We start from the raw sequence: 24,551 nt of genomic DNA on the forward strand, positions 1-24,551 counted from the left end.
AGATGGGGGTCTCACAATGTTGCCCAGGCTGGTCTCAAACTCCTGGTCTCAAGCGATCCTCCTGCCATGGCCTCCTAAAGTCCTGGGATTACAGGAATGAGCCACCATGCTCAGCCCCCTTGGTACTGTTGACATTCAGGATAAACACTTCCTGATTGTGGGGGCCGTCCTGGACACTGCAGGGTGCTGAACAGCGTCCCTGGCCTCCACCCTCTCCACGCCAATAAGGCTCTTCTCCCCTGATCCCCTGCAGTTGTGACAGCCAATACAACCAGACATTAGCAGAGGGGAGAATTCTCCCCAAGTAGGACCCCTGGTCTTGGCACTGTGAGACCCCAGTAGGCTGGGGCAGACTCAGGGTGGAAAAGGCAGGCTATGCCGGGTTTGGGTCCTGGGAGACCTTTCCGGTTTCCTTTGTCCGTTCCAGGCATTCAGTGATAGTTCTAGGGATGGGAGACACGGATACCTAAACCGCTAGAGCTCGGGGAGGTTGCAGACAACCTGCTGCCCACTCCTCGACTCATCTGAGAGTCACCTGTGCAAGATAGAGGGCTTCCTCCTGGTAGAGACTCATAAAACTTTTATATTTAAAAGTTTGGGCACTTAATTCTGGTGATCTGGGTTCACGGGTAACGCTCTGTCCTCTGACAGCTGGCAGATGGCAGAGTCCACCGAGGCGCTGGTGATGATGATGGGAACTTTGGCCTTGAGGCTGGTCAGGGACCAGGGCAGGTGCACGGTGGTGACCAGCTCGTAGCGAGTGTGCATAATCTCACCGTCCTGTGTGCTGCTGCTCACGGACAGCAGCAACGGCAGGTTGAAGGTGCTGACAATCTTGGTGGTGTTGAAGCGGGTCATGGGGGTGTTGGCCTCCTGCCTCAGAAGCTCGCTGCTGTCCAGCCGAGACCGCCGCTCCGCGCCTGGCGTGAAGCCCTCGTACTGTACGTGGGCGTACAGGGCGAATATGACCGTCTTGATGCATTTGCTAGTCTGGTTGTTGATCTCTGTTGTGAAGACGACTTTCTCTCCTGGCGTGAAGGTGTTCTTTTCCATCTGGAGTTGCAAGCAGACAGTGCCCTGGCGGCAGCAGTTGTAGGAGACTTTCTCCTCAGCCTCCACGAACAAGGGGTTCTAGAAGAGGAGGATGTGGGGGAACAGACAACCGTGAGGGACCAGGACCACAAAATCCACTTGCCTGCCTGATCCACCCTGGGAACTCCTCAAAGTCTATGGGGCTGGCTGGGCGCGATGGCTCACGCCTGTAATCCCAATACTTTGGGAGGCTGAGGAGGGAGGATCACAAGGTCAGGAGTTCGAGACCAGCCTGACCAAAATGGCAAAACCCCCGTCTACTAAAAATACAAAAATTAGCTGAGCATGATGGCACATGAGGCTGAGCAGGAGAACCTCTTGAACCCGGGAGGTGGAGTTTGCAGTGAGCCGAGATCGTGCCATTGCACTTCAGCCAGGGCTACAGAGCAAGACTCCGTCTCAAAAAAAAAAAGAAAAAAAAAAGCCTCTGGGGCTTTGAGGGCTCTCCTAGGAAGAGGCATTAAGATGGAATCTGGAGCCCTAGGGATTTTGCAGTCAAAAACCTGGAGTCATCTCCCATCTCCCAGCATGTTTTGTGTTTTGTTTTTTTTGGAGACAGAGTCTTGCTCTGTCGCCCAGGCTGGAGTGGAGTGGTGTGATCTCGGCTCACTGCAACCTCCGCCTCCCGGGTTCAAGCAATTTTCCTGCCTCAGCCTCCTGAGTACCTGGAACTACAAGCGCATGCCACCTCACCCAGCTAATTTTTGTATTTTTAGTAGACATGGAGTTTCGCCATGTTGGCCAGGCTGGTCATGAACTCCTGATCTTAGGTGATCCTCCCGCCTCGGCCTCCCAAAGTGCTGGGATTACAGGCGTGAGCCACCGTGCTCGGCCTCTCCCAGTGTCCTTGGAGCAAGGCTATTTACCATTCTGAATATCAATTTCTCCTCCTCTCCTCTCTTCCTTTTTTTTTTGTTTTTGAGATGCAGTCTCGTTCTGTCTCCCAGGCTGGAGTGCAGTGGCAAGGTCTTGGCTCACTGCAACCTCTGCCTCCCGGGTTCACGAGATTCTCCTGCCTCAGCCTCCTGAGTAGCTGGGATTACAGGCGCATGCCACCACACCCGGCTAATTTTTTGTGTATTTTTTAGTAGAGACAGGGTTTCACTATGTTGGCCAGACTGGTCTTGAACTCCTGACCTTGTGATCCAGCCGCCTCAGCCTCCCAAAGTGCTGGGATTACAGGCATGAACCACTGCGTCTGGCATTTTTTTTTTTTTTTTTTTTTTTAATGCAGCCTGGAGTGCAGTGGTGCACTCATGGCTCACTGCAGACTTGACCTCCTGGGCTCAAGTGATCCTCCCCCATCAGCCTCCAAAGTAGTAGGGACCACAGGCATGCATGCCAACACACCCCAGCTTTTTTTTTTTTTGAAAGAAGGTCTCACTATGTTGTCCAGGCTAGTCTCAAACTGCTGGGCTCAAGCAGTCCTCCCACCTCAGCCTCCCAAAGTGCTAAGATTACAGGCATGAGCCACCATGCCTCGCCCTATTCATTGATTTAATAAACAAAGTTCACTGAAACTCACAAAATTTATATTTTCTGACATTGCCTGTTCTTTGCTTTTATTTTTATTTTATTTATTTTCTTTTCTTTGAGATGGAATCTCACTCTGTCACCCAGGCTGGAGTGCGGTGGTACAATCTTGTCTCACTACAACCTCTGCCTCCCAGGTTCAAGCAATTCTCCTGCCTCAGCCTCTCAAGTAGCTGGGATTATTATAGGTGTCTGCCACCATGCCTGGCTAATTTTTTTTTTTTTTTTGAGACAGAGTCTCGCTCTGTCGCCCAGGCTGGAGTGCAGCGGCGCAGTCTCGGCTCACTGCAAGCTCTGCCTCCCGGGTTCACGCCATTCTCCTGCCTCAGCCTCTCCGAGTAGCTAGCTGGGACTACAGGCGCCCGCCACTACGCCCGGCTAATTTTTTTGTATTTTTAGTAGAGACGGGGTTTCACCGTGGTCTCGATCTCCTGACCTCGTGATCCGCCCGCCTCGGCCTCCCAAAGTGCTGGGATTACAAGCGTGAGCCACCGCGCCTGGCCCGCCCGGCTAATTTTTGTATTTTTAGTAGAGACGGGGGTTTCACCATGTTGGTCAGGCTGATCTCGAATTCCTGACCTCAGCTGATCTGCCTGCCTCAGCCTCCCAAACTGCTGGGATTACAGGCATGAGCCACCGTGCCCAGCCTGCTTTTATTTTTAAAAAGTTGATTGCAACATAGCAAATTGTTATATCTGGTATTTTTATTCTACTTGTTGCCTGTTCTGTTCTTTTATCTTAATATAAAAAAAAAAAAGGTTGCAACCTGCTAAATTTATTTTTTGATATTGCCTATTTAGTTTCTTGCCTATTCTTTCATTTTATAAAAATATGGCCAGGCGCTCCCAGCATTTCAGGAGACTGAGTGGGCGGATCATGAGGTCAAGAGATCAAGACCATTCTGGCCAACTTGGTGAAACCCTATCTCTACTAAAAATACAAAAATTAGCTGGGCGTGGTGGCAAGCATCTGCAATCCCAGCTACTCAGCAGGCTGAGGCAGGAGAATTGCTGGAATCCAGGAGGCGGAGGTTGAAGTGAGCCGAGATCGCGCCGCTGCACTCCAGCCTGGCGAAAGAGCAAGACTCCATCTCAAAAAAAAAAAAAAAAAAAAAAAAAAATATATATATATATGGCCAGGCACAGTGGCTCACACCTGTAATCCCAGCACTTTGGGGGGCCGAGGCAGGAGGATCACCTGAGGTCAGGAGTTCGAGACCAGCCTGGCCAACGTGGTGAAACCCCATCTCTACTAAAAATACAAAAATTGGCCAGGGGTGATGGCACGCGCCTGTAATCCCAGCTACTCAGGAGGCTGAGGCAGGAGAATCACTTGAACCTGGGAGACTGAGGTTGCAGTGAGGCTGAGATCCAGCCCTGCACTCCAGCCTGGGCAACAGAGTGAGACTCTGTCTCAGACAAAAAAAAAAAAAAAAGAAAAGAAAATGCTTGTATTCCACCAAATCGATTTTTGCAACCCACTACTGGGTTGTGACCTGTGGTTTGAAAAACATTGCTGGCTGGGCATGGTGGCTCACACCTGTAATCCTAGCGCTTTGGAGAGGCCAAGGGGGGAGGATCACTGGAGCCCAGAAGTTCAAGACCAGCCTGGGCAACATAGTGAGACCCTGTCTCCAAAAAAAAAAAAAAAAAAAAGGAAGGCCGGGGTGCGGTGGCTCACCCCTGTAATCCCAGCACTTTGGAAGGCCGAGGCGGGTGGATCACGAGGTCAGGAGATTGAGACCATCCTGGCTAACAGGATGAAACCCCATCTCTACTAAAAATACAAACAAAAAAAAATAGCCTGGCATGGTGGTGGGTGCCTGTAGTCTCAGCTACTCGGGAGGCTGAGTCGGGAGAATGTCGTGAACCCGGGAGGCAGAGGTTACAGTGAGCCGAGATAGCGCCACTGCACTCCAGCCTGGGTGACAGAGCAAGACTCTGTCTAAAAAAAAAAAAAAAAAAAAGAGGAGAAGAAGAAGAAGAAAGAAGAAGAAGAAGACAGCCGGTGTGGTGGCTCACACCTGTAATCCCAGCACTTTGGAAGGCCGAGGCGGGTGGATCACGAGGTCAGGAGATTGAGACCATCCTGGCTAACACGGTGAAACCCCGTTTCTACTAAAAATACAAAAATAATTAGCTGGGCGTGGTGGTGGTGGGCACCTGCAGTCCCAGCTACTCGGGAGGCTGAGGCAGGAGAACGGCATGAACCCGGGAGGCAGAGCTTGCAGTGAGCCGAGATCGCGCCACTATACTCCAGCCTGGGCGACAGAGCGAGATTCCATCTCAAAAAAAAAAAAGAAGAAGAAGAAGAAGAAAAACATACTGCAGGAAGCCAGGTATGTTTCCTTTTCGGGAACTCAGGCAGACCCTGGACCCCCTCTGACCTCACCTCCCACTTTTCTGCCTCTGGCTTCTCTTCAGCCTTCTCAGGAGCAGCTGGAGCTGCCCCTCCTCTCCTGAAGGTTAATTGAATCTGGTTTCATTCTAAATCCCTGCAGTCTTATTCGAAAATTCGTAGCATGCGTTAGGACCCTGCAGGTGTGAAAGAACCCACTGCCCTAACTCAAGACAAAGCCAGTAGTTCTGTCCTGGTCCTGAAGGAGGTATCAGGAGGTGCCAAGAGCTACCAATGTCCCTTTATTTCCAACTGAGCTATTACATTTTTTTTTAATAGAGGTACCGGCCAGGAGCGGTGGCTAACGCCTGTAATCCCAGCACTTCGGGAGGCCTGGGCAGGCGGATCACCTGAAGTTAGGAGTTCAAGACCAGCCTGGCCAACACGTTGAAACCCCATCTTTACCAAAAAATACAAAACGTAGCTGGGCGTGGTGGTGGGCACTTCTAATCCCAGCTACTCGGGAGGCTGAGGCAGGAGAATCACTTGAACCCGGGAGGCAGAGGTTGTATCAAGCCAAGATTGCGCCACTGCACTCCCGCCTGGGTGACAGAGTGAGACTCCGTCTCAAAAAAAAAAAAAAGAAAGAAAAAGGAAAAAAAAATGCCAGCCCTCTGACATTTGTCGTCCTGTCCCAATGCTCTGATGACAAATGACTCCCTGGAGAGGTGAAGTGACTTTGGCCAACGTCCCTCCTCCCACCTCAACTTCCGCCTCTGCACCTGGACTCGGGAAGGGACCCAGAATGAGTCCTGCACTCAGCCAAGCGGAGGCTGCACTGCCCTTCCTTCTCCTGGACTGAGGCCACCACCTCTGTTGTCTGAGAGCTCCAAGGTCAGTGCTGGAGGGCTACTGAGTGTACACGCCTCTCTCCCACCCTGAGGGTCACCCTGTGGGGCCTCTTCTTGGCTTTTCCCCAGGGTCGTGTCTCCCCCTTGACAAGTGGACGTTTGGGCCATTCTCCTGGGTGGGGCCGTCCTGGGCACTGCAGGGTGCTGAGCAGCGTCCCTGGCCTCCACCCACTCCATGCCAGGAGCACCCCCCAAGTTGAGACAACCACAGATGTCTCCAGACATTGCCAAATGTCCCTTATGGGGATAAAACAGCCACAGTTGAAAGCCACTGGCTTAGTTTCTGCCCTTGTTTCTTTTCTAAAAAGAAGTTGGCCTGGCATGGTGGCTCACGCCTGTAATCCCAGCACTTTGGGACGTCAAGGCAGGTGGATCACCTGAGGTCGGGAGTTCAAGACCAGCCTTGCCAACATGGCGAAACCCCGTCTCTACTAAAAATACAAAAATTAGCTGGGAATGGTGGTGCACGTCTGTAATCCCCAGTTACTCAGGAGGCTGAGGCATGAGAATCGCTTGAACGTGGGAGGCGGAGGTTACAGTGAGCCGAGATCATGCCTCTGCACTTCAGCCTGGTGACAGAGTGAGACTCCATCTCAAAAAAAAAAAAAACAAATATGTATATATATATATGTATATATACACACACATACACATATATATATATTATTTTATTTTGGAGGCAGGGTCTCACTCTGTCGCCCAGGCTGGAGTGCAGTGGTGCAAACATGGCTCACTGCAGTCTTGACCTCCGGCTGCCGTAAGGTTTCTGACTCACCTTTTGTGAAAGCTCCGGGCCTGGGAAGCTGCCAACACCCTTCCTTTCTCCCCATGGGACCTTCTCTGTCCCCTGCCTGCCCACCTTCCCTCTTCCTCCTTGGAGCTTGAAGATCGTTCCCACCTCTGCCTTTCCCCCATCGGTACCTGGAATGGGGTTTCTTTGTGGAAGGCGGAAGTTCCTTGAACCAATAAGTACATCCTCTTCTTGGCTAAAATGTGTTCCCGGCCCATGCAGGAAGCTTGTACGAAGTAGAAGACATGGCCAAATTTGCTGGTGAAGGTAGAAGGAAGCCTGGGAGGTAAGTTGAAATGGAAGTCAAAGGTGTGGCTGCCTGCACTTAACCAATTATCTGAAAGCAAAACACACCAATGCCATCAGAAGGTTCTAGAATCTTCTTCTCTTCTTCTTTTTTTTTTTTTTTTTTGCTTTATTTTTATATTTATTTATTTTTGAGACACGGTCTCACTCTGTCGCCCAGTCTGGAGTATAGTGGTGAGATCTCAGCTCACAGCAACCTCTGCCTCCTAGGTTCAAGTGATTCTCCTGCCTCAGCCTCCCGAGTAGCTGTGATTACAGGCGTGCACCACCACACCTGGCTAATTTTTATATTTTTGATAGAGACGGGGTTCCGTCATGTTGTCCAGGCTGGTCTTGAACTCCTGGCCTCCGGTGATCCACCCGTCTCGCCATCCCAAAGTGCTGGGGTTATAGGCATGAGCCACTGCACCCGGCCTTTTTTGCTTGATTTATTGTTTTGGCATGGAGGCGGGTCCTGGGCTTGGCTTGTCTGTCCCTCCTGAGTTAAACTGAGTTCGATGCTTTTAGGACCTGCTGAGCCTATAAATATCAGGTCCCAGCTGGGCTGGAGTGGGATGCCCTGGGGTGGGTGACATGCCTGGAGTTGTCACCCGAAACCACTGAAGGGCCCTTGCATACCCCTGCCCTGAACCTGAGAAAGCGGAAGTCAGGCCTTCAGAGTTCAACAAATATATATATATTTTTTCTTTTTGTGGAGACAAAGTCTGGCTTTGTCGCTTAGGCTGCAGTGCAGTGGTGTGATCATAGCTCACTGCAGCCTCCAACTCCTGAGATCAAGTGATCCTCCCACCTCAGCCTCCAGAAGAGCTGGGACTACAGGCCCATGCCACCATGCCTGGCTAATTTTTAAATTTCTGGTAGACACAGGGTCTTGCTGTGTTTCCCAGGCTGGTCTTGAACTTCTGGCCACAAGCAATCCTTCTGCCTCACTCTCCCAGAAGTGCTGGGATAATAGGCACAAACCAGCTGGGTCCGGTGGCTCATGCCTGTAATCCCAGCACTTTGGGAGGCCAAGGCGGGTGGATCACCTGAGGTCAGGAGTTCGAGACCAACCTGGCCAAAATGGCGAAACCCCGTCTCTACTAAAAATACAAAAATTAGCCAGGCGTGGTGGCGCACACCTGTAGTTCCCGGTACTCAGGATGCTGAGGTGGGAGGATCACTTGAACCTTTGAGGCGGAGGTTGCAGTGAGCCGAGATCATGCCACTGTACTCCAGCCTGGGTGACACAGCTAGACGCCGTCTCTAAAAATAAATAAATAAACAAAGTAGTATGTGAGGCAGAGAAAACTTTCGCCCTCATAGAGCTTGACCTTCAGTGCATGGTATACAGTGGGTGCTTAATACATGTTGATTGACCGACTGAGTGATGGTCTCGGAAGCAGAGTCTCACACAACCGCCATTTCCATGACCTTTGTTTCATTTTCCTCTTTGCACTTCTCGAAAATCCTCTTAGCGTTGTCTATCTTCCCTAGCCCATGGCAATCCCAAAGATACGAGGGACCCTGTCTCTTTATTTCTTTTTTGTTTTTTTGATACAGAATCTCACTCTGTCACCCAGGCTGGAGTGCAGTGGCGTGATCCTGGCTCACTGCAACCTCCACCTCCTGGGTTCAAACAATTCTCCTGCCTCAGCCTCCTGAGTAGCTGGAATTACAGGTGTGTACCACCACGCCTGGCTAATTTTTGTATTTTTAGTAGAGATGGGGTTTCACCATGTTGGCCAGGCTGGTCTCGAACTCCTGACCTCAAATAATCCACCTGCCTTTGCCTCCCAAAGGGCTGGGATTACAGGCGTGAGCGACCGGGTGGGCTCGGCCTTTTTTTTTTTTTTTTTTTTTGAGACTTTGTCACTCAGCCTGGACCTCTTGGGCTCAAGTGATCCTCTTGCCTCAGCGCCCCAAGTAGCTGGGACTACAGGCACGTGCCACCACACCTGGTTAATTTTTGTATTTTTCATAGAGATGGGGTTTTGCCATGTTGGTCAAGCTGGTCTTGAACTCGTGACCTCAGGAGATCTGCCCACCCAGCCTCCCAAAGTGCTGGGACTACAGGCGTGAGCCACCATGCATGGCCCAGGCTGTGTTTTTTTCATCACTGCTGCATCCCCAGCACCTAGCACGGTGTTTGTTTGTGCACAGTAGGCACTCAATAAATGTTTATTTTTTTATTATTATTATTTTTTTGAGACGGAGTCTCGCTCTGCCGCCCAGGCTGGAGTGCAGTGGCGCAATCTCGGCTCACTGCAAGCTCTGCCTCCCAGGTTCTCGCCATTCTCCTGCCTCAGCCTCCTGAGTAGCTGGGACTACAGGCGCCCGCCACCATGCTCGGCTAATTTTTTTTTGTATTTTTAGTAGAGAGGGGGTTTCACCATGGTCTCGATCTCCTGACCTCGTGATCCGCCCGCCTCGGCCTCCCAAAGTGCTGGGATTACAAGCGTGAGCCACCGCGCCCGGCCAAATGTTTATTAAATAAATGAAAAACCTGGAACGGGAATGGTGGCTCACACCTGTAATCCCAGCACTTTGGGAGGCCGAGGTGGGCGGATCATGAGGTCAGAAGATCGAGACCACACTGGCAAACACAGTGAAACCCCGTCTCTAATAAAATACAAAAAATTAGCTGGGCGTGGTGGCGGGTGCCTGTAGTCCCAGCTACTCGGGAGGCCAAGGCAGGAGAATGGCATGAACCCCGGGAGGCGGAGCTTGCAGTGAGCCAAGATCACGCCACTGCACTCCAGCCTGGGCGACAGAGCGAGACTCCATCTCAAAAAAAAAAAAAATGTTTATTAAATAAACGAAAAACCTGGGATGGGCATGGTGGCTCATGCCTGTAATCCCAGCACTTTGGGAGGCTGAGGTGGGGCAGATCACCTGAGGTCAAAAGTTTGAGACCAGCCTGGCCAACATGGTGAAACCCTGTGTCTACTAAAAATACAAAAAATTAGTAGGGTGTAGTGGCATGCGCCTGTAATCCCAGCTATGCAGGAGGCTGGGGCAGGAGAATTGCTTGAACCCAGGAGGTGGAGGTTGCAGTGAGCTGAGATCACGCCATGGCACTCCAGCCTGGGTGCCAGAGTAAAGACTGTCTCTTAAAAAAAGAACTAGCGGCCGGGTGCAGTGGCTCACACCTGTAATCCCAGCACTTTGGGAGGCCGAGGCGGGTGGATCACGAGGTCAGGAGATCAAGACCATCCTGGCTAACACGGTGAAACCCCATCTCTACTAAAAATACAAAAAAATTAGCCGGGCGTGGTGGCAGGCACCTGTAGTCCCAGCTACTCAGGAGGCTGAGGCAGGAGAATGGCGAGAACCCGAGAGGCAGAGCTTGCAGTGAACCAAGATTGCACCACTGCACTCCTTGCTGGGCGACAGAGGAGACTCCGTCTCCAAAAAAGTAAATAAATAAAAATAAAATAACTAGCAAAATTTTTTTTTTTTTTTTGAGACTGAATCTTACTCTGTTGCCCAGGCTGGCATGCAGTGGTGCAATCTCAGGTCACTGCAACCTCCACCTCCCGGGTTCAACCGATTGTCCCTCCTCAGCCTCCCAAGTAGCTGGCACTACAGGTGTGTGCCACCACTCCCGGCTAATTTTTGTATTTTTTAGTAGAGACAAGGTTTCACCATGTTGGCCAGGCTGGTCTTGAACTCTTGTCCTCAGGTGATCTGCCTGTCTTGGCCTCCCAAAGTGCTGGGATAACAGGTGTAAGCCACCGTGCCTGGCCAGAAATAGCAATTTTTAAGCACTTACTGTATACCTGGCATTATTCTAAGCCCTTTATGTGCCATTAAATCATTAAGTCCTCAAAACAGTCTTATGAAATAGGACCTCCTCCTACTCCCATTTTATAGATTGGTTAACTGAGAGCCAGAGAGGTCACATAATTGCTCAGTATTAGTGTCTGGTAAGTTGAATTTGTCCCCAGGATATTTGCATGGCTGAAGTCCCTCCTATCACTCAGTTCTGTGCTTGGTTGTCCCCTCTTTGCAGAATACTCCTCTGGTGGAACAGACCATCTCATCTAAATTTTTAAGTCTAAAATGGCCAGGTGTGGTGGCTCATGCCTGTAATCGCAGCACTTTGGGAGGCCGAGGTGGGTGGATCACCTGAGGTCGAGAGTTCAAGACCAGCCTGACCAACATGGAGAAACCCCGTCTCTACTAAAAGTACAAAATTAGCTGGGAGTGGTGGCTCATGCCTGTAGTGCCAGCTACTCGGGAGGCTGAGGCGGGACAATCGGTTGAACTCGGGAGGCGGAGGTTACAGTGAGCCAAGATTATGCCACTGCACTCCAGCCTGGGCAACGAGTGAGATTCAGTCTCAAAAAAAAAAAAAAAAAAAAAATTGCTAGTTCTTTTTTTAAGAGACAGTCGTTTGAACCCAGGAGGTTGTGGTGAGCTGAGATTGCGCCATTGCACTCCAGCCTGGGCAACAAGAGCAAAACTCCGTCTCAAAAAAAACAAAACAAAAAATAAACAAAAATTAGCCAGGCATGGTGCCATGTGCCTGTGGTCCCAGCTACTCAGGAGGCTGAGGTGAGAGGATCGCTTATGCCAGAGAGGCTGGGGCTGCAGTGAGTTGTGATCACACCACTGCCCTCTAGCCTGGGCAACAGAGCGAGGCCCTGTCTCAAAAATAAATACATAAGCCAGGCCTGGTGGCTCACACCTGTAATCCCAGCACTTTGGGAGGCTGAGGTGGGCGGATCACGAGGTCAGGAGTTCGAGACCAGCCTGCCCAACATGGTGAAACCCTGCCTCTACTAAAAATACAAAAAATTGCTGGGCGTGGTGGCGGGCACCTGTAATCCCAGCTACTCGGGAGGCTGAGGCAGGAGAATCGTTTGAACCCGGGAAGCGGAGGTTGCAGTGAGCCGAGATGGCGCCACTGCACTCCAGCCTGGGAAGCAGGGCGAGACTGTGTCTCAAAAAATAGATAAATAAATAAATAAGATACAAATAAATAAATACACAAATAAATTAAATTAAATTACACTTTGTTCAGTCAAGTGTTGGCCACGTGTTCTGCTTGACTGCATAATACCCGGGAATATCTCCACAAACACATTTTGCAAAAGACATATAATTCCCCGACAGCTCAGCAGACTCTCTGACATTTGTTCGGATTTCAGATCCGACCTGGTGGAACTGGGGACTAGTTATTCCTTCCCTGGAAGGTCTCCCTTGCTTTTCTACCTCCACTATCTTTCTTTTTTGGAGAGGGAATCTCGCTCTGTCACCCAGGCTGGTGTGCAGTGGTGCGATCTCAGCTTACTGGAACCTCCCCTTCACGAGTTCAAGTGATTCTCTTGCTTCAGCCTCCCAAGTAGCTGAGATTACAGGCATGTGCCAGCACACCCAGCTAGTTTTTTGGTATTTTTTGGCAGAGACGGAGTTTCTGTATATTGGCCAGGCTGGTCTCAAACTCCTGAACTCAAGTGATCCACCTGCCTTGGCCTCCCACAGTGCTGGAATTACAGGCATGAACCACTGTGCCTGGTCTACCTCCACTGTCTCTCCCCAGGAATACAGGACTGCCTACTTTGTCTCCTGGGGTTTTGCTGTCAGAGTGAAACTTATCTGTAAAAGAATAAGACTTCTCAGGGGCCTCTCAAAGGCAGTTGTTGGACTGAGCGTTTTCCAAGGTGACTACTTTGAACCTTCATTTTGAATATCTGGGTTCTGATCAGCCCCTTATGTCTTTTTATTTTCGTGTTTTGTGTATCTGATGGTCATTGTTCTACATGGCTTCCCTCCTAGGGAGAAATCAGGCCACTCCCTATTTCTGATAGCCCTGGAGGTTTGTTGATTGACTCTTGGATGTGTTTATTTTCAGACCCAGGTTCCTGTCATGGTTAGGGGTGGCTGTTGGCCTCGTCCTTACCCTCCACTGGGAATGTCTTTGTCTTATGCACGTAGTCTGCCTTGTTGTTACAAATGACATTTCTGCTATAATCGCGGGATGCCCCAGCTTCTTCACTCCACTCGACGTAACCCCTTCCCACAAGCTCCACCTTCACTATGGGGTCCACCAGGGTGCTGTTCAGGGTTAAGATCACCTGCCCTTTTATGCTGGAGCCAGCCAGGTAGATTGCATCCTCGGGCAGCACTAATTCGATCGACTTCACCGCAGACATGGGGGGTTGGGGGGGGGTAGAGAGACATCCCTCTCCCTCCCCCATGTCCCTGAAATTCCCAGTTCCTTGGCCCTAGTGAGGTAATCCATCTATGACATCACTCAGCTCAGAGTTCCAGGAAGTGGGGACCCCAATGGCCAGGAGAGGAGGCAAAACTGTTGTTTAGGGTGGGTGGTTGATTGGGAAACCTGTAGTCCTCACTGGTTCTTTTTTTTTTTTTTGAGACAGAGTCTTGCTCTGTCGCCCAGTCTGGAGTGCAGTGGTGCGATCTCGGCTCACTGCGAGCTCTGCCTCCTGGGTTCACGCCATTCTCCTGCCTCAGCCTCTCAAGTAGCTGGGACTACAGGCGCCCGCCACCACGCCCGGCTAATTTTTTGTATTTTTTATTTTTTAGTAGAGACAGGGTTTCACCGTGTTAGCCAGGATGGTCTCGATCTCCTGAACTCGTGATCCACCCACCTTGGCCTCCCAAAGTGTTGGGATTACAGGTGTGAGCCACTGCTCCCGGCCGTCACTGTTTCTTTTTTACTGGTTCTTTTTTTTTTTTTTTTGAGACGGAGTCTCACCCTGTAGTCTAGGCTGGAGTGAAGGGGCACCATCTTGGCTCACTGCAACCTCCGCCTCCCAGGTTCAAGCGATTTTCCTGCCTCAGCCTCCTGAGTAGTTGGGACCACAGGTGCATTCCAGCACACCCAGCTAATTTTTTGGTAGAGACAGAGTTTCACTGTGTGAGCCAGGATGGTCTCGATCTCCTGACCTCAAGATCCACCCGCCTCAGCCTCCCAAAGTGCTGGGATTGCAGGCGTGAGCCACTGCACCTGGCCTTTTTCTTTTTTTGAGACAAAGTCTCATTCTGTCACCCAGGCTGGAGTGTAGTGGCACGATCTCGGCTCAGTGCAACCTCCGCCTCCCAGGTTCAAGCAATTCTCCTGCTTCAGCCTCCTGCGTAGCTGGAATTACAGGCATGCACCATCACCATGCCTGGCTAATTTTTTTTTGGTATTTTTATTTATTTTATTTTTATTTTTTGAGATGGTCTCACTGTCAGCCAGACTGGAGTGCAATGGTGTGATCTCGGCTCACTGCAACTGCTGCCTCCCGGGTTCAAGCGATTCTCCCACCTCAGCCTCCGAAGTATCTGAGATTACAGGCATGTGCCACTGCAACTGGCTAATTTTTGTATTTTTAGTAGAGACGAGGTTTCATCATGTTAGCCAGGATGGTCTCGATCTCCTGACCTCGTGATCTTCCTGCCTCGGCCTCCCAAAGTGCTGGGATTACAGGCGTGAGCCACCGCACCTGGGCAATTTTTGTTAATTTTAGTAGAGACAGGGTTTCACCATCTTGGCCAGGCTGGTCTTGAACTCCTGACCTCGTGATCCACCAGCCTCGCTCGGCCTCCCAAAGTGCTGGGATTACAGGCATGAGCTACCACGCCCGGCTGACATTTCTCTTTATGCCTGCATCTCCCCCATTGGATGGGAAGTCCCTCCAGGGTGAGACCTTGTCTAAGTGAACTTTGTGCCCACCAATGTCTGCATGACCCAGGCAGGATCTGGCTCAGCCAGGAGTGGGGGTGGGGGGGTGGAATCAATAAAAGTTTGTTGAATGACTTAATGACCTCTGAGAATGTATCATTTTGCAAAAGGGAAACTGAGGCCCTTTGCATTCTAGCAGTTATTCCTGGCACCTGATTTGCATGTGGCCTGGTGCCTGAGAGGGAGGGACATTGAATCATAGGAGGGGCTAGGAAATACCCATTCTCTAGCCTGGCAGGCCTTATTTCTTGTCTTGGCTGTATCTTGCATTATTTTATGTGATAGCTTTTGTGGGCATTGGCCTCTTGTTTCCCTAAGTCAAGCTCGTCCGACCCCTGACCCACGGGCCACATGTGGCCCAGGGTGGAATACGGCTCAACACAAATTGGTAAACTTTCTTTTTTTTTTTTTTTGAGACAGAGTCTTGCTCAGTCACCCAGGCTGGAGTGCAGTGGTGCGATCTCGGCTCACTGCAAGCTCCGCCTCCTGGGTTCACGCCATTCTCCTGCCTCAGCCTCCCGAGTAGCTGGGACTACAGGCACGTGCCACCATGCCCGGCTAATTTTTTTTGCATTTTTAGTAGAGACGGGGTTTCACCATGTTGGCCAGGATGGTCTCCATCTCCTGACCTCGTGATCCACCCGCCTCAGCCTCCCAAAGTGCTGGGATTACAGGTGTGAGCCACTGCACCCAGCAACAAATTGGTAAACTTTCTTAAAACATTATGAGATTTTTTTGCAATTTTTTTAGCTCATCAGGTATTGTTAGTGTTAGCGTATTTTATTATTTATTTATTTATTTATTTTTGAGATGGAGTTTTGCTCTTGTTGCTCAGGCTGGAGTGCAGTGGTGCAATCTCGGCTCACTGTAACCTCTGCCTCCTGGGTTCAGGCAATTCTGCCTCTGCCTCTCGAGTAGCTGGGATTATAGGCACGTGCCACCACATCCTGCTAATTTTTGTATTTTTAGTAGAGACGGGGTTTCACCGTGTTAGCCAGGCTAGTCTTGATCTCCTGACCTCGGTAATCCACCTGCCTTGGCCTCCCAAAGTTCTGGGATTACAGGTGTGAGCCACTGTGCCCGGCCAGTGTTAGTGTATCTTATGTGTGGCCCAAGACAATTCTTCCAGTGTGGCCCAGGGAAGCCAAAAGATTGGACACCCCTGCTCTAAGTGACTTGTGAACTTTTTTTCTGAGATGCCTGGAATAGTTTGTTACTCATGTTTTTAAATGATTAACTTGAGCAATTATTACTATTTTTTGAGACAGAGTCTCGTTCTGTCACCCAGGCTGGAGTGCAGTGGCGCAAGCATGGCTCACTGCAGCCTTGATCTTCTGGGCTCAGGAGGTCCTCCTGCATCAGTGTGCTGAGTAGCTGGGACTACAGGTGCACACCACCATGCCTGGCTCATTTATTTTTATTTTTTGTAGAGCAAGGTTCTCACTACGTTGCCCAAGCTGGTCTCAAACTCCCGGGTGCAAGAGATCAGCCTTCCTCAGCCTCCCAAAGCGCTGGGATTGCAGGTGTGAGCCACTGCACCCAGCTGGACAATTAACCTGAGCTAATTTGAGAAATTTTGATTTTCTCAAGATGACTAGGGAACTGGAGCCCTCAATCAACAGCCCTCAGTATCTTTTCTGCAGGGAGGGCTAGATACCTCTTCTGTGACACAACTTCTGTTATACAAGGTGCTTGGGCTGTGCCCCTCACCACATGTACATGAAAAATGCATTCCTGGCCAATCACAGTGGCTCATGCCTGTAATCCCAGCACTTTGGGAGGTCCAGGCGGGCAGATCACCTAAGGTCAGGAGTTGGAGACCAGCCTGGCCAACGTGGTGAAACCCCGTCTCTACTAAAAATACAAAAATTAGCCGGACATGATGGTGCGGACCTCTAGTTCCCGCTACTGGGGAGGCTGAGGCAGAAGAATTGCTTGAACCCTGGAGGCGGAGGTTGCAGAGAGCCAAGATCATACCACTGCACTGCAGGCTGGGCACCAAAGCAAGACTCCATCTCAAAAAGAAAAAGAAAAATGTATTCCCTCTTTCAGCCGTGGTGACTTTTCGCAACAGCGCTACAAACAGATGATGTGTTCTGATAGAAATAGGCTCGGTTCCTGCAGCAGGTGCTGTCATTTTGAAAGAGCTCAAGCAGTCTCAAACCCTCAGGTGGACCTGCTCATACCTGCGGTGTGGGTCCTACCTGGCTGATGGCTGAGGGTCTAGAACTGTGTGCAGCAGCATTGATGGTGTACTGAGGTTGGAGACAGTGAACAGCACCATCTGGACATCGTGGATTAGAATGCAGGAGCTTCCCAAGGCTGCTATGACAAAGGACCACAAACTCAGTGGCTGCAAACCACACATTTATTTGTTGATAGAGTCTTGCTCTGTCACCCAGGTTGGAGTACACTGACTCGATCTTGGCTTACTGCAACCTCCGTCTCCTGGGTTCAAGTGATTCTCCTGCCTCAATCTCCTGAGTAGCTGGGATTATAGGCACACACCACCCTGCCCAGCTAATTTTTTTTTTTTTTTTTTTTGAGACACAGTCTTGCTCTGTTGCCCAGGCTGGAGTGCAGTGGCACGATCTTTGCTCACTGGAACCTCTGCCTCCCAGGTTCAAGCAATTCTCTGCCTCAGCTTCCCGAGTAGCTGGGATTACAGGCACCCGCCACCAGACCTGGCTAATTTTTGTATTTTTAGTAGAGACGGGGTTTCACCATGTTGAGCAGGCTAGTCTGGCGACTCCTGACCTCCAGTTGTCTGCCTGCCTCGGCCTCCCAAAGTGCTGGGATTACAGGTGTGAGCCACCGCGCCCGGCCCACACATTTATCATCTTACAGTTTGGGAGGTCAGAAGTCTGAAATAAATTTTAGGGGCAGGGTGGGTTCTAGGAGTCTTTCTTGCTTTTTCTAGCCACCAGAGGCTGCCAATCTTTCTTGCCTCTTGGCCTGATCTTTTTTTTTTTTTTTTTTTGAGACTGAGTTTTGCTTTTGTTGCCCAGGCTGGAGTGCAATGGCGCGATCTTGGCTCACTGCAACCTCCACCTACTGGGTTCAAGTGATTCTCCTGCCTCAGCCTCCCGAGTAGCTGGGATTGCAGGCATGTGCCACCACGCCAGGCTAATTTTGTATTTTTAGTAGAAACGGGGTTTCTCCATGTTAGTCAGGCTGGTCTCGAACTCCTGACCTCAGGTGATCTGCCTGCCTCGGCCTCCCAAAGTGCTGGGATTACAGGTGTGAGCCAACGCGCCTGGCCCTTGGCCTGATCATTGTAAAGCCTGCTTCCACTTTCCCGTATCCTTTGACTTTGACCTTTTTGTATCCCTCTTTCACTTATTAGGACCTTTTAAGGACATTGTGCCCACCTGGATCACCCAGGAGACGCTCCCCAACTCAAAATCATTAACTGAATCACACCTGCAAAGTTGCAAAGTCCTTTTAGCTGCGTAAGGCACTGTATTCACAGATCCTGGGGGCGAGGACGTGGGGGTCTAGAGACGCATATCTTCGGGGGCCATGATCTGTCTCCTATATTAAGGACATAGCAGAAGTGCCACTGACCAGATAGAGGAGACTTAATAGAGTGACGAAGAAACGTAAAAAGCTAAGTGGGAACTCAACGTTTTTCTGCTGACAGCTCTCAAGAGAAAGACCAAAGTCCTCCCCGGTGGCCTTCAAGGTATTATATATCACCCCTCTGACCTCAACTCCCCCTCCCCTTTGCTCAGTGGGCCCCAACCACACCAGCCCCTTCCTGCTCCCTGGACACCTCTAAGCCTTTTCCGGCCTCTGGGTTTGACTTTCCCTCCTAGACCCATCTGTCCTTGGAGTCTCATCTCCAATTCCAGCTCAAATGTCATCTTCTCCGAGAGGCCCACCGCAGTGGCCCCAGTGAGAGAGTACCTCTCTGCCCGCCTCCCACCACATGGCTGCTGGTCACTCTCCTATAAGGAATCATCTGAAATTATCTGCTTTAGTTATTCATTTCTTGCCTGTCTCCCCCAGTTGGGAATTTTCTCTCCCTGAGACCACCAACTGGGTCTGCCATGTACACCGCTGGGTTCTGCAGCTCTGAACAGCCTGTCCAGCTGCTTTGTAGGTGCCCAGCACAGGTCACTCCTGTGCCCGCCAGGACTGGTCAGAGTGGAATAGACAGGGCGGAGGGGGCAGGGCAGCCCTGCCCGCCTGGACAGCCTGGAGAAGGCGGGAAAACGAGGCGGGAAAAGACAGCAAACAAGCCCTGCGGGTGGGTAGAGTGGGGCGCCCTGGCAGGCCCTGACGCCAGGCAGTGGGGCTTGGGGCGATCAGGCGAGCCATCAGGGTGCAGGTGGTCTCCTAGGGGTCCCCCACATTCCCTCGCAGTATTTACACATTTATTCCGGCCTTCTTAGACCTACTAGTCAATGCGTGCGAGTGGGGGGCTGCGAACGGACTTGGACTTAAGAGGTCAGGGAGTCTGTACCTTGGGGGTCCCCAAGGCTCCTGGGGGGGTCCACGTTGCAGGGGGTGACCAGGCCCTGCCACGCAGCCCCTTTGCACGCTGGGCGCGCCCAGCAGAGCGCACAGGGCTGGGCGGAGCCGTGGCCCGCTAGGCGGAGGCGCCGTGGACAGAGGCGGGGGCGCCCCCCACCCTCTTTCTCGCTTCCCGCCACTGCGTCGGCCAATCAGGAGGCAGGCGCCCGCCCCCGGCACGGCCTCCTGCGGCCCCGCAACTCCCAAATGCCGAGTTTTCGCGGGAAAAAAATCAGAGCAGCTGGCAGCGCGGCGGGCAGCGTTTGCCGAGCGGGCGCTCCGGGTCGCACGCAAGTCCGCGCGGGGTCCGGGCCACGCACGCGGCTTCATCGCCATCCCCAGCCGGGCCAGGCGCGCAGGCAGACAAGCTGTTCGCGGCGACCGGAGAGGTGAGCGGGCGGGCCGGGTCGGGGTGCCAGCCCGGGCCGGGCGCACGGGGCTCGGGAACTTTGCAAAACTTTCCCGCGCGGCCAGCCTGGGCGCACGCGTGTCCCGCACTCTGTCCCGGGATCCAGGGCCTCCCCTTCCGCCTAACCCTCGGGAGTCGCTCCCCGGCACACACCCGGCTGGAGCCGGGACCAGCGCTGCGTCCCCGGAGCCCGGCGGGGGGTCGAGCGCGCCGGGTGGGGGAGGGCCCGGCGAGCCGCCGGGGAGGATGTCAGGCTCCGCGCCTGCGCGCGGGGCGCCCCGCGATTCAATTGTCGCGCCCGAGCCCGATTTCGCGCGCCCTGAGTTCCCCGGGCGCATCTGGGCCAATGGGGAGCGAGCGGGGCGGGGCGGCCGGGTGCTGCGGAGCCAATAAGAGGCGGCTCAAGTGAAGGGGGGCGGAACTTGACGAGCGGGGGCCCCCTCGGTCGTCCCAGCGGCTGGGGTGGGCGTGGGCTCGCTGGCGCGACCCGCGCGGGCCGGTGAGAGTGCGGGAGGGACGCCGAGGGTCCAGGGTTTGGAGGGGCGCGAGCTGCCGGGGGTTGGAGGTCGAGGTGAGTCGCGGGGCGCGCGCGCGGGTGGCCGGGACGGGGCGGCCGGTTGCCATGGCCACCGCGGGCGGGCCCGGTCGCGCACGCGCGCGGGGGGGCGGCAAGGACCGGGGGCGCGGGCACCTAGGGGTCCCGGGGTCCGCGGATCTCGGGTGGGGTTTTTCACTCTCAGTAGCACTTGGTTGAGTTCCCCCGGGACTTCTGAAGTTCCAGCCCGCGCTGGACTTCTGGGATTCCCTCTTCCGTAAATAGGAATCCGAGGAATGAATGAATCAATGAATGAATGACTAAACGAACCAACTCGGCCGCTTGGCCCGGGCCTCTTTCCTCCTCTGGTCGTGGGGAAGGAGGGATGGGTTGGACCTTTTGCTTTCCTTTCAATTCCCTCTTTTCATTCTCCTTCCTCCTCAATCTTCAACACTTGGCTAGTCGTTAATACCTGAAGTCCTTAATTTGCTGTGTCTGGCCCTGGCCGGGGTCTGGCTGTATAGGAGGACTGGGAGGGCATCCTGGGAGTTTCTTGGTGTCCACAGGCCGGACAAAAGCAACCCCGACTCCTTAGAGCATGGCATGGCTTTAGAGGTGCTGGTAAAACTGATCTGGGGTTTTTGCTGTCCCTCCCCTCAGGGCCGACACCATGTGGATCCAGGTTCGGACCATGGACGGGAGGCAGACCCACACGGTGGACTCGCTGTCCAGGCTGACCAAGGTGGAGGAGCTGAGGCGGAAGATCCAGGAGCTGTTCCACGTGGAGCCAGGCCTGCAGAGGCTGTTCTACAGGGGCAAACAGGTACACCCGCCGCCAGCACCTTTGTTCTATGCCTGGTCCAGGCCCCGCGCCTCTGCAGCCAGCAGCCGATACTTTCTCCCTCCCACCTCCCCCCCACAACCTCGTCCGGTCCCACTTCACCTCTCCCGGAAGGAGAAGTCCACAGAAACCTCAAATGCCTGCGAGAGGAAGGAACAAAGGGAGGACTCACAGATTGACACGCTGGGCTGGCGGCTGGCCCTCGAATCTATAGGGTCTGGGCTTTTAAACTTCTTTTTTCAAAGCTCCCCCTCAAAATAATGGCTAGAGAAAGAAGTTTTGGAGGTGGCCGACGGAAGGCTGAGGAATTTTCGAGTAAAGGCCCAGGACCATCCGGTAGCTAGGACGGAGGGGACCAGGTTTTCTTTATTAAACATCCACCACCAATTGCTCACAGCCTGTACCGGTTAAGCATCAGACCCTGAGAGCGTTTTTTTCTAAAAATTTGGATTAGCTTATTCAGAGTCTGGAGATGGCGCTTGCTAATCAGGAATTTCCGCCACTCTGAGCCTGCTGTGCTGCGGCTGCTGGTGACCTGGGGCGTGTGGTCCCCGAGGGGTCCACCGGCCCTTGTCTCTTTCTCTGTTCTTTCTCCAGCCCCTCGTTGCATTTAAAATGTCCCCCTTTGATTTCATAGCTGCCACATTTGGGGCGCTCCCTCCATTGGCACCTGGGGGTGGAGGTGCTACTTTGGTTGGTGTTTTTGTGGGGGACTGTGGGACCTACTGTGAGTGGGGTTTCCCGGCAGGATGAGACAGTGTGATCGAAGGTGTAGGTCCCGTCTGCTGGAGTTGGTTGGACCGTGGGGACGGGCGTAGACTACTGGAATTGGATTAAAAGTCGTCAGTTGAGCTGCGTGTACCCCACTGTGTTGTTGTTGGATTTTGAACCGGGTACTGCTGCCATCTGGTGTCTAGGTTGCAAAATAAACACCGCGCCCGGCCAGGGGTTTTTGGGGGCTGGGAGGATCATGCCTGCTCACTCCAGATGAGACCTGATGATTAATTTCTCCGGCTTGCATGCCGTAGGAGACCTTCCTTAGTCCTCTTCCCGTAAGAGACATGATGACTTGAGTCTCAAGAATCTGAGTTAACCCGCCCTGCCCCGGGAGGAGGCGATCTGGAGAACTTGGGGAGTTGACGACGGTGCAAGCCGCGTGCGTGCAGAGAAGAGGCAGGGCCGGGCTCCACAGAGGAGCTCCGCCTGGCGCTCTCTTCCTTCTCCTACGATGCGTGCTCCCTTTGTGGCATCCAAATTGATTTTGATTTGCCGCTCAGCCTACTGGGTCAGCACAGAAGGCTTCATTTCACAAAGAGTTTCTGAAGCCTGCAAGGACCTTCTAAGTTCACAGCGTAGGTCAATGGCGGGTTGGACTCTCATGCCCCCAAGTTCAGGAGAGGAGATCATGCTGAGTGTCCACTCTGTGCCAGCCACTGAGCAGCGTTTTACCTTTTGCATTTCAACCATGCAGGAATGGGAGAACACCTAGACGCACCTGCCATGTAGATTTTACTATCGGTATTCTGACGTATTAGGTTTATCTTGAAGCGCTCTGTGTCTTTCTCTCTGCCCGCCAGTCCATCTTTCTGGGATGCATTTCAAAGTAAGTTGCAGACACCAGTCCACCTTTCCCCTAATTACTGCAGCACACCATCAGTAACTAGAGCTCAGTATTTGTTTTTGGTTCTGTTCTCATTGATTTTTTTTTTGTTGTTCCTATTTGAGACAGGATCTCACTCTGCCCAGGCTGTGGTGCAGTGGCACGATCACAGCTCGCTATAGCCTCAGCTTCCTGGGCTCAAGCAATCCTTCAGCCTCAGCCTCCCAAGTAGCTAGGACTATAGGCATGCACCACCATGCCTGGCTAGTTTTTGTATCTTTTGTAGAGATGGGGTCTTACTATGTTGCCCAGGGTGGTCTCCTGGGCTCAAGTGACCCTCCTGCCTTGGCCTCCCAAAGTGTTGGGGTTACAGGTGTGAGCTATGGTGCCTGACCTAAAAACTTTGTCTATAGTGAAACAGATGTTAAACAGACTGAATAATTTTGACAAATGTCTACATCCATGCAACCCAAAACCCCTACCTCCCCTCATTTGTAACATAATACTTGAGTCATACAATAGTGTCTGTCACATCTCTAAGTTTAGTGTGACAATGACAGGAACACTTATGTTAATTAGACATGTACATTGTGCATTTTTTTTTTTTTTTTTTTTTTGAGATGGAGTTTCATTCTTGTGGCCCAGGCTGGAGTGCAGTGGCTCGATCTGGGCTCACTGCAGCCTTCACCTCCCAAGTTCAAGTGATCCTCCTGCCTCAGCCTCCCAAGTAGCTGGGATTACAGTCACCCACCACCACGCCTGACTAATTTTTTGTATTTTTAGTAGAGACAGAGTTTCACCATGTTGGCCAGGCTGGTCTCGAACTCCTGACCTCAGGTGATCCACCTACCTCCGTCTCCCAAAGTGCTGGGATTCCAGGTGTGAACCACTGCGCCCAGCCATGTGCATTGTGCTTTTAATTGTCAGGATGTTGGCAGTGATGACACCTGGCCCTAGCCCTGCCAGAACTCACCCCGACTGAACAGGGAGCTGGGATTGGAACCTGGGATTTTGGTTTCTGGGACTGGGCTCTCAACACTGAATTTTGTCTCCCAGGTCAGCTCTGGTAGTTATGGAAAGATTCCGTGTTCCTATGTAACCTTCATAACCGCCTCTTAGTTCCCTTACCCTGTGGCTGTTTCCCATGCAGTAGCTTTTTTTTTTTTTTTTTTTTTTTTTGAGACGGAGTTTCGCTCTTATTGCCCAAGCTGGAGTGCAATGGCGCGATCTCGGCTTACCTCAACCTCTGCCTCCTGGGTTCCAGCGATTCTTCTGCCTCAGCCTCCCAAGTAGCTGGGATTACAGGTGTGCGCCACCACGCCCAGCTAATTTTTTTTGTATTTTTTGTAGAGATGGGGTTTCTCCATGTTGGTCAGGCTGGTCTCGAACTCCTGACCTCAGGTGATTCACCCCCCCCCCCCCCCCCACTCCTTTGGTCTCCCAAAGTGCTGGGATTACAGGCATGAGCCGTCGCGCCCGGCCCCCATGCAGTAGCTTTTAAGAGATCGTGTCGTTGCAGCTGTCTTCCGGGCCACAGAGGTGATGCAATTTCCCCACTTGCATGGCTGGGAAAGTGAGCTGGCAGCAGGGAGGTTTGGACAGTGGCAGGAAGGCGGGACAGAGGCACACAGCAGTACCTCCCAGAGCGTGAAGTCTGCAGGCACCCAGGCTAGTGTGATAGAAAGCAACGCAGTTCCCGGTGGGCGCAAATGGGCCGTTATTCTTATAGAATGTTCTAGAGTGTTCACAGTCCTTTTTTTTTCCCTGTTTAAAGAAACCTGGCCTAGCAGCCCAAGGTCTGCAGTGAAGTTGATGGAGACCCCAGAGCAGAACAGAGTTGGGTCTGTCTTGGAATATGGAGGATCTCGTGGTGGTCTCACTTGGGCTGAATAGGGTGACAGTGATGTCGCCTGATGGGCAGGAATGCAGGGAGTTGATCGAGGGCAGTGACTTTGGGCAGATGGCCCAGCCTAGGCAATGGGAGAGGCATCTGTGGCCCCC

The 24,551-nt window shown here is 52.2% G+C and overlaps 2 protein-coding genes across 3 annotated transcripts in view; one reads left to right on the forward strand and one right to left on the reverse strand.

Moving 5' to 3' along the window:
* Positions 1-563: 563 nt before the first annotated feature.
* ARRDC5 (arrestin domain containing 5) lies at positions 564-13,185 on the reverse strand. Its single transcript, XM_055251342.2, has 3 exons — positions 12,857-13,185; positions 6,795-7,000; positions 564-1,131 (listed from the first exon to the last, which is right to left on the reverse strand). Exons 1-3 carry the CDS (start codon positions 13,152-13,154, stop codon positions 604-606), a joined length of 1,032 nt encoding a protein of 343 aa, XP_055107317.1. The 5' UTR covers positions 13,155-13,185; the 3' UTR covers positions 564-603.
* Positions 13,186-17,613: 4,428 nt separating this feature from the next.
* Positions 17,614-24,551, forward strand: part of UHRF1 (ubiquitin like with PHD and ring finger domains 1) — a 53,384-nt gene continuing 46,446 nt past the window's right edge. Inside the window, exons 1-2 of one of the 2 annotated variants that reach the window (XM_055251376.2) lie at positions 17,614-19,554; positions 20,770-20,932. In XM_055251376.2, the coding sequence (XP_055107351.2) occupies positions 19,373-19,554; positions 20,770-20,932 (345 nt within the window). In that variant the 5' untranslated portion in view covers positions 17,614-19,372. Of the gene's footprint in view, positions 19,555-20,008; positions 20,146-20,769; positions 20,933-24,551 lie in introns of those variants that run through there. The other variant, XM_055251377.2, reaches the window with a different exon arrangement.

The sequence above is a fragment of the Symphalangus syndactylus genome, chromosome 17 (genome assembly GCF_028878055.3).
Source record: "Symphalangus syndactylus isolate Jambi chromosome 17, NHGRI_mSymSyn1-v2.1_pri, whole genome shotgun sequence".
NCBI lineage: Eukaryota > Metazoa > Chordata > Mammalia > Primates > Hylobatidae > Symphalangus > Symphalangus syndactylus.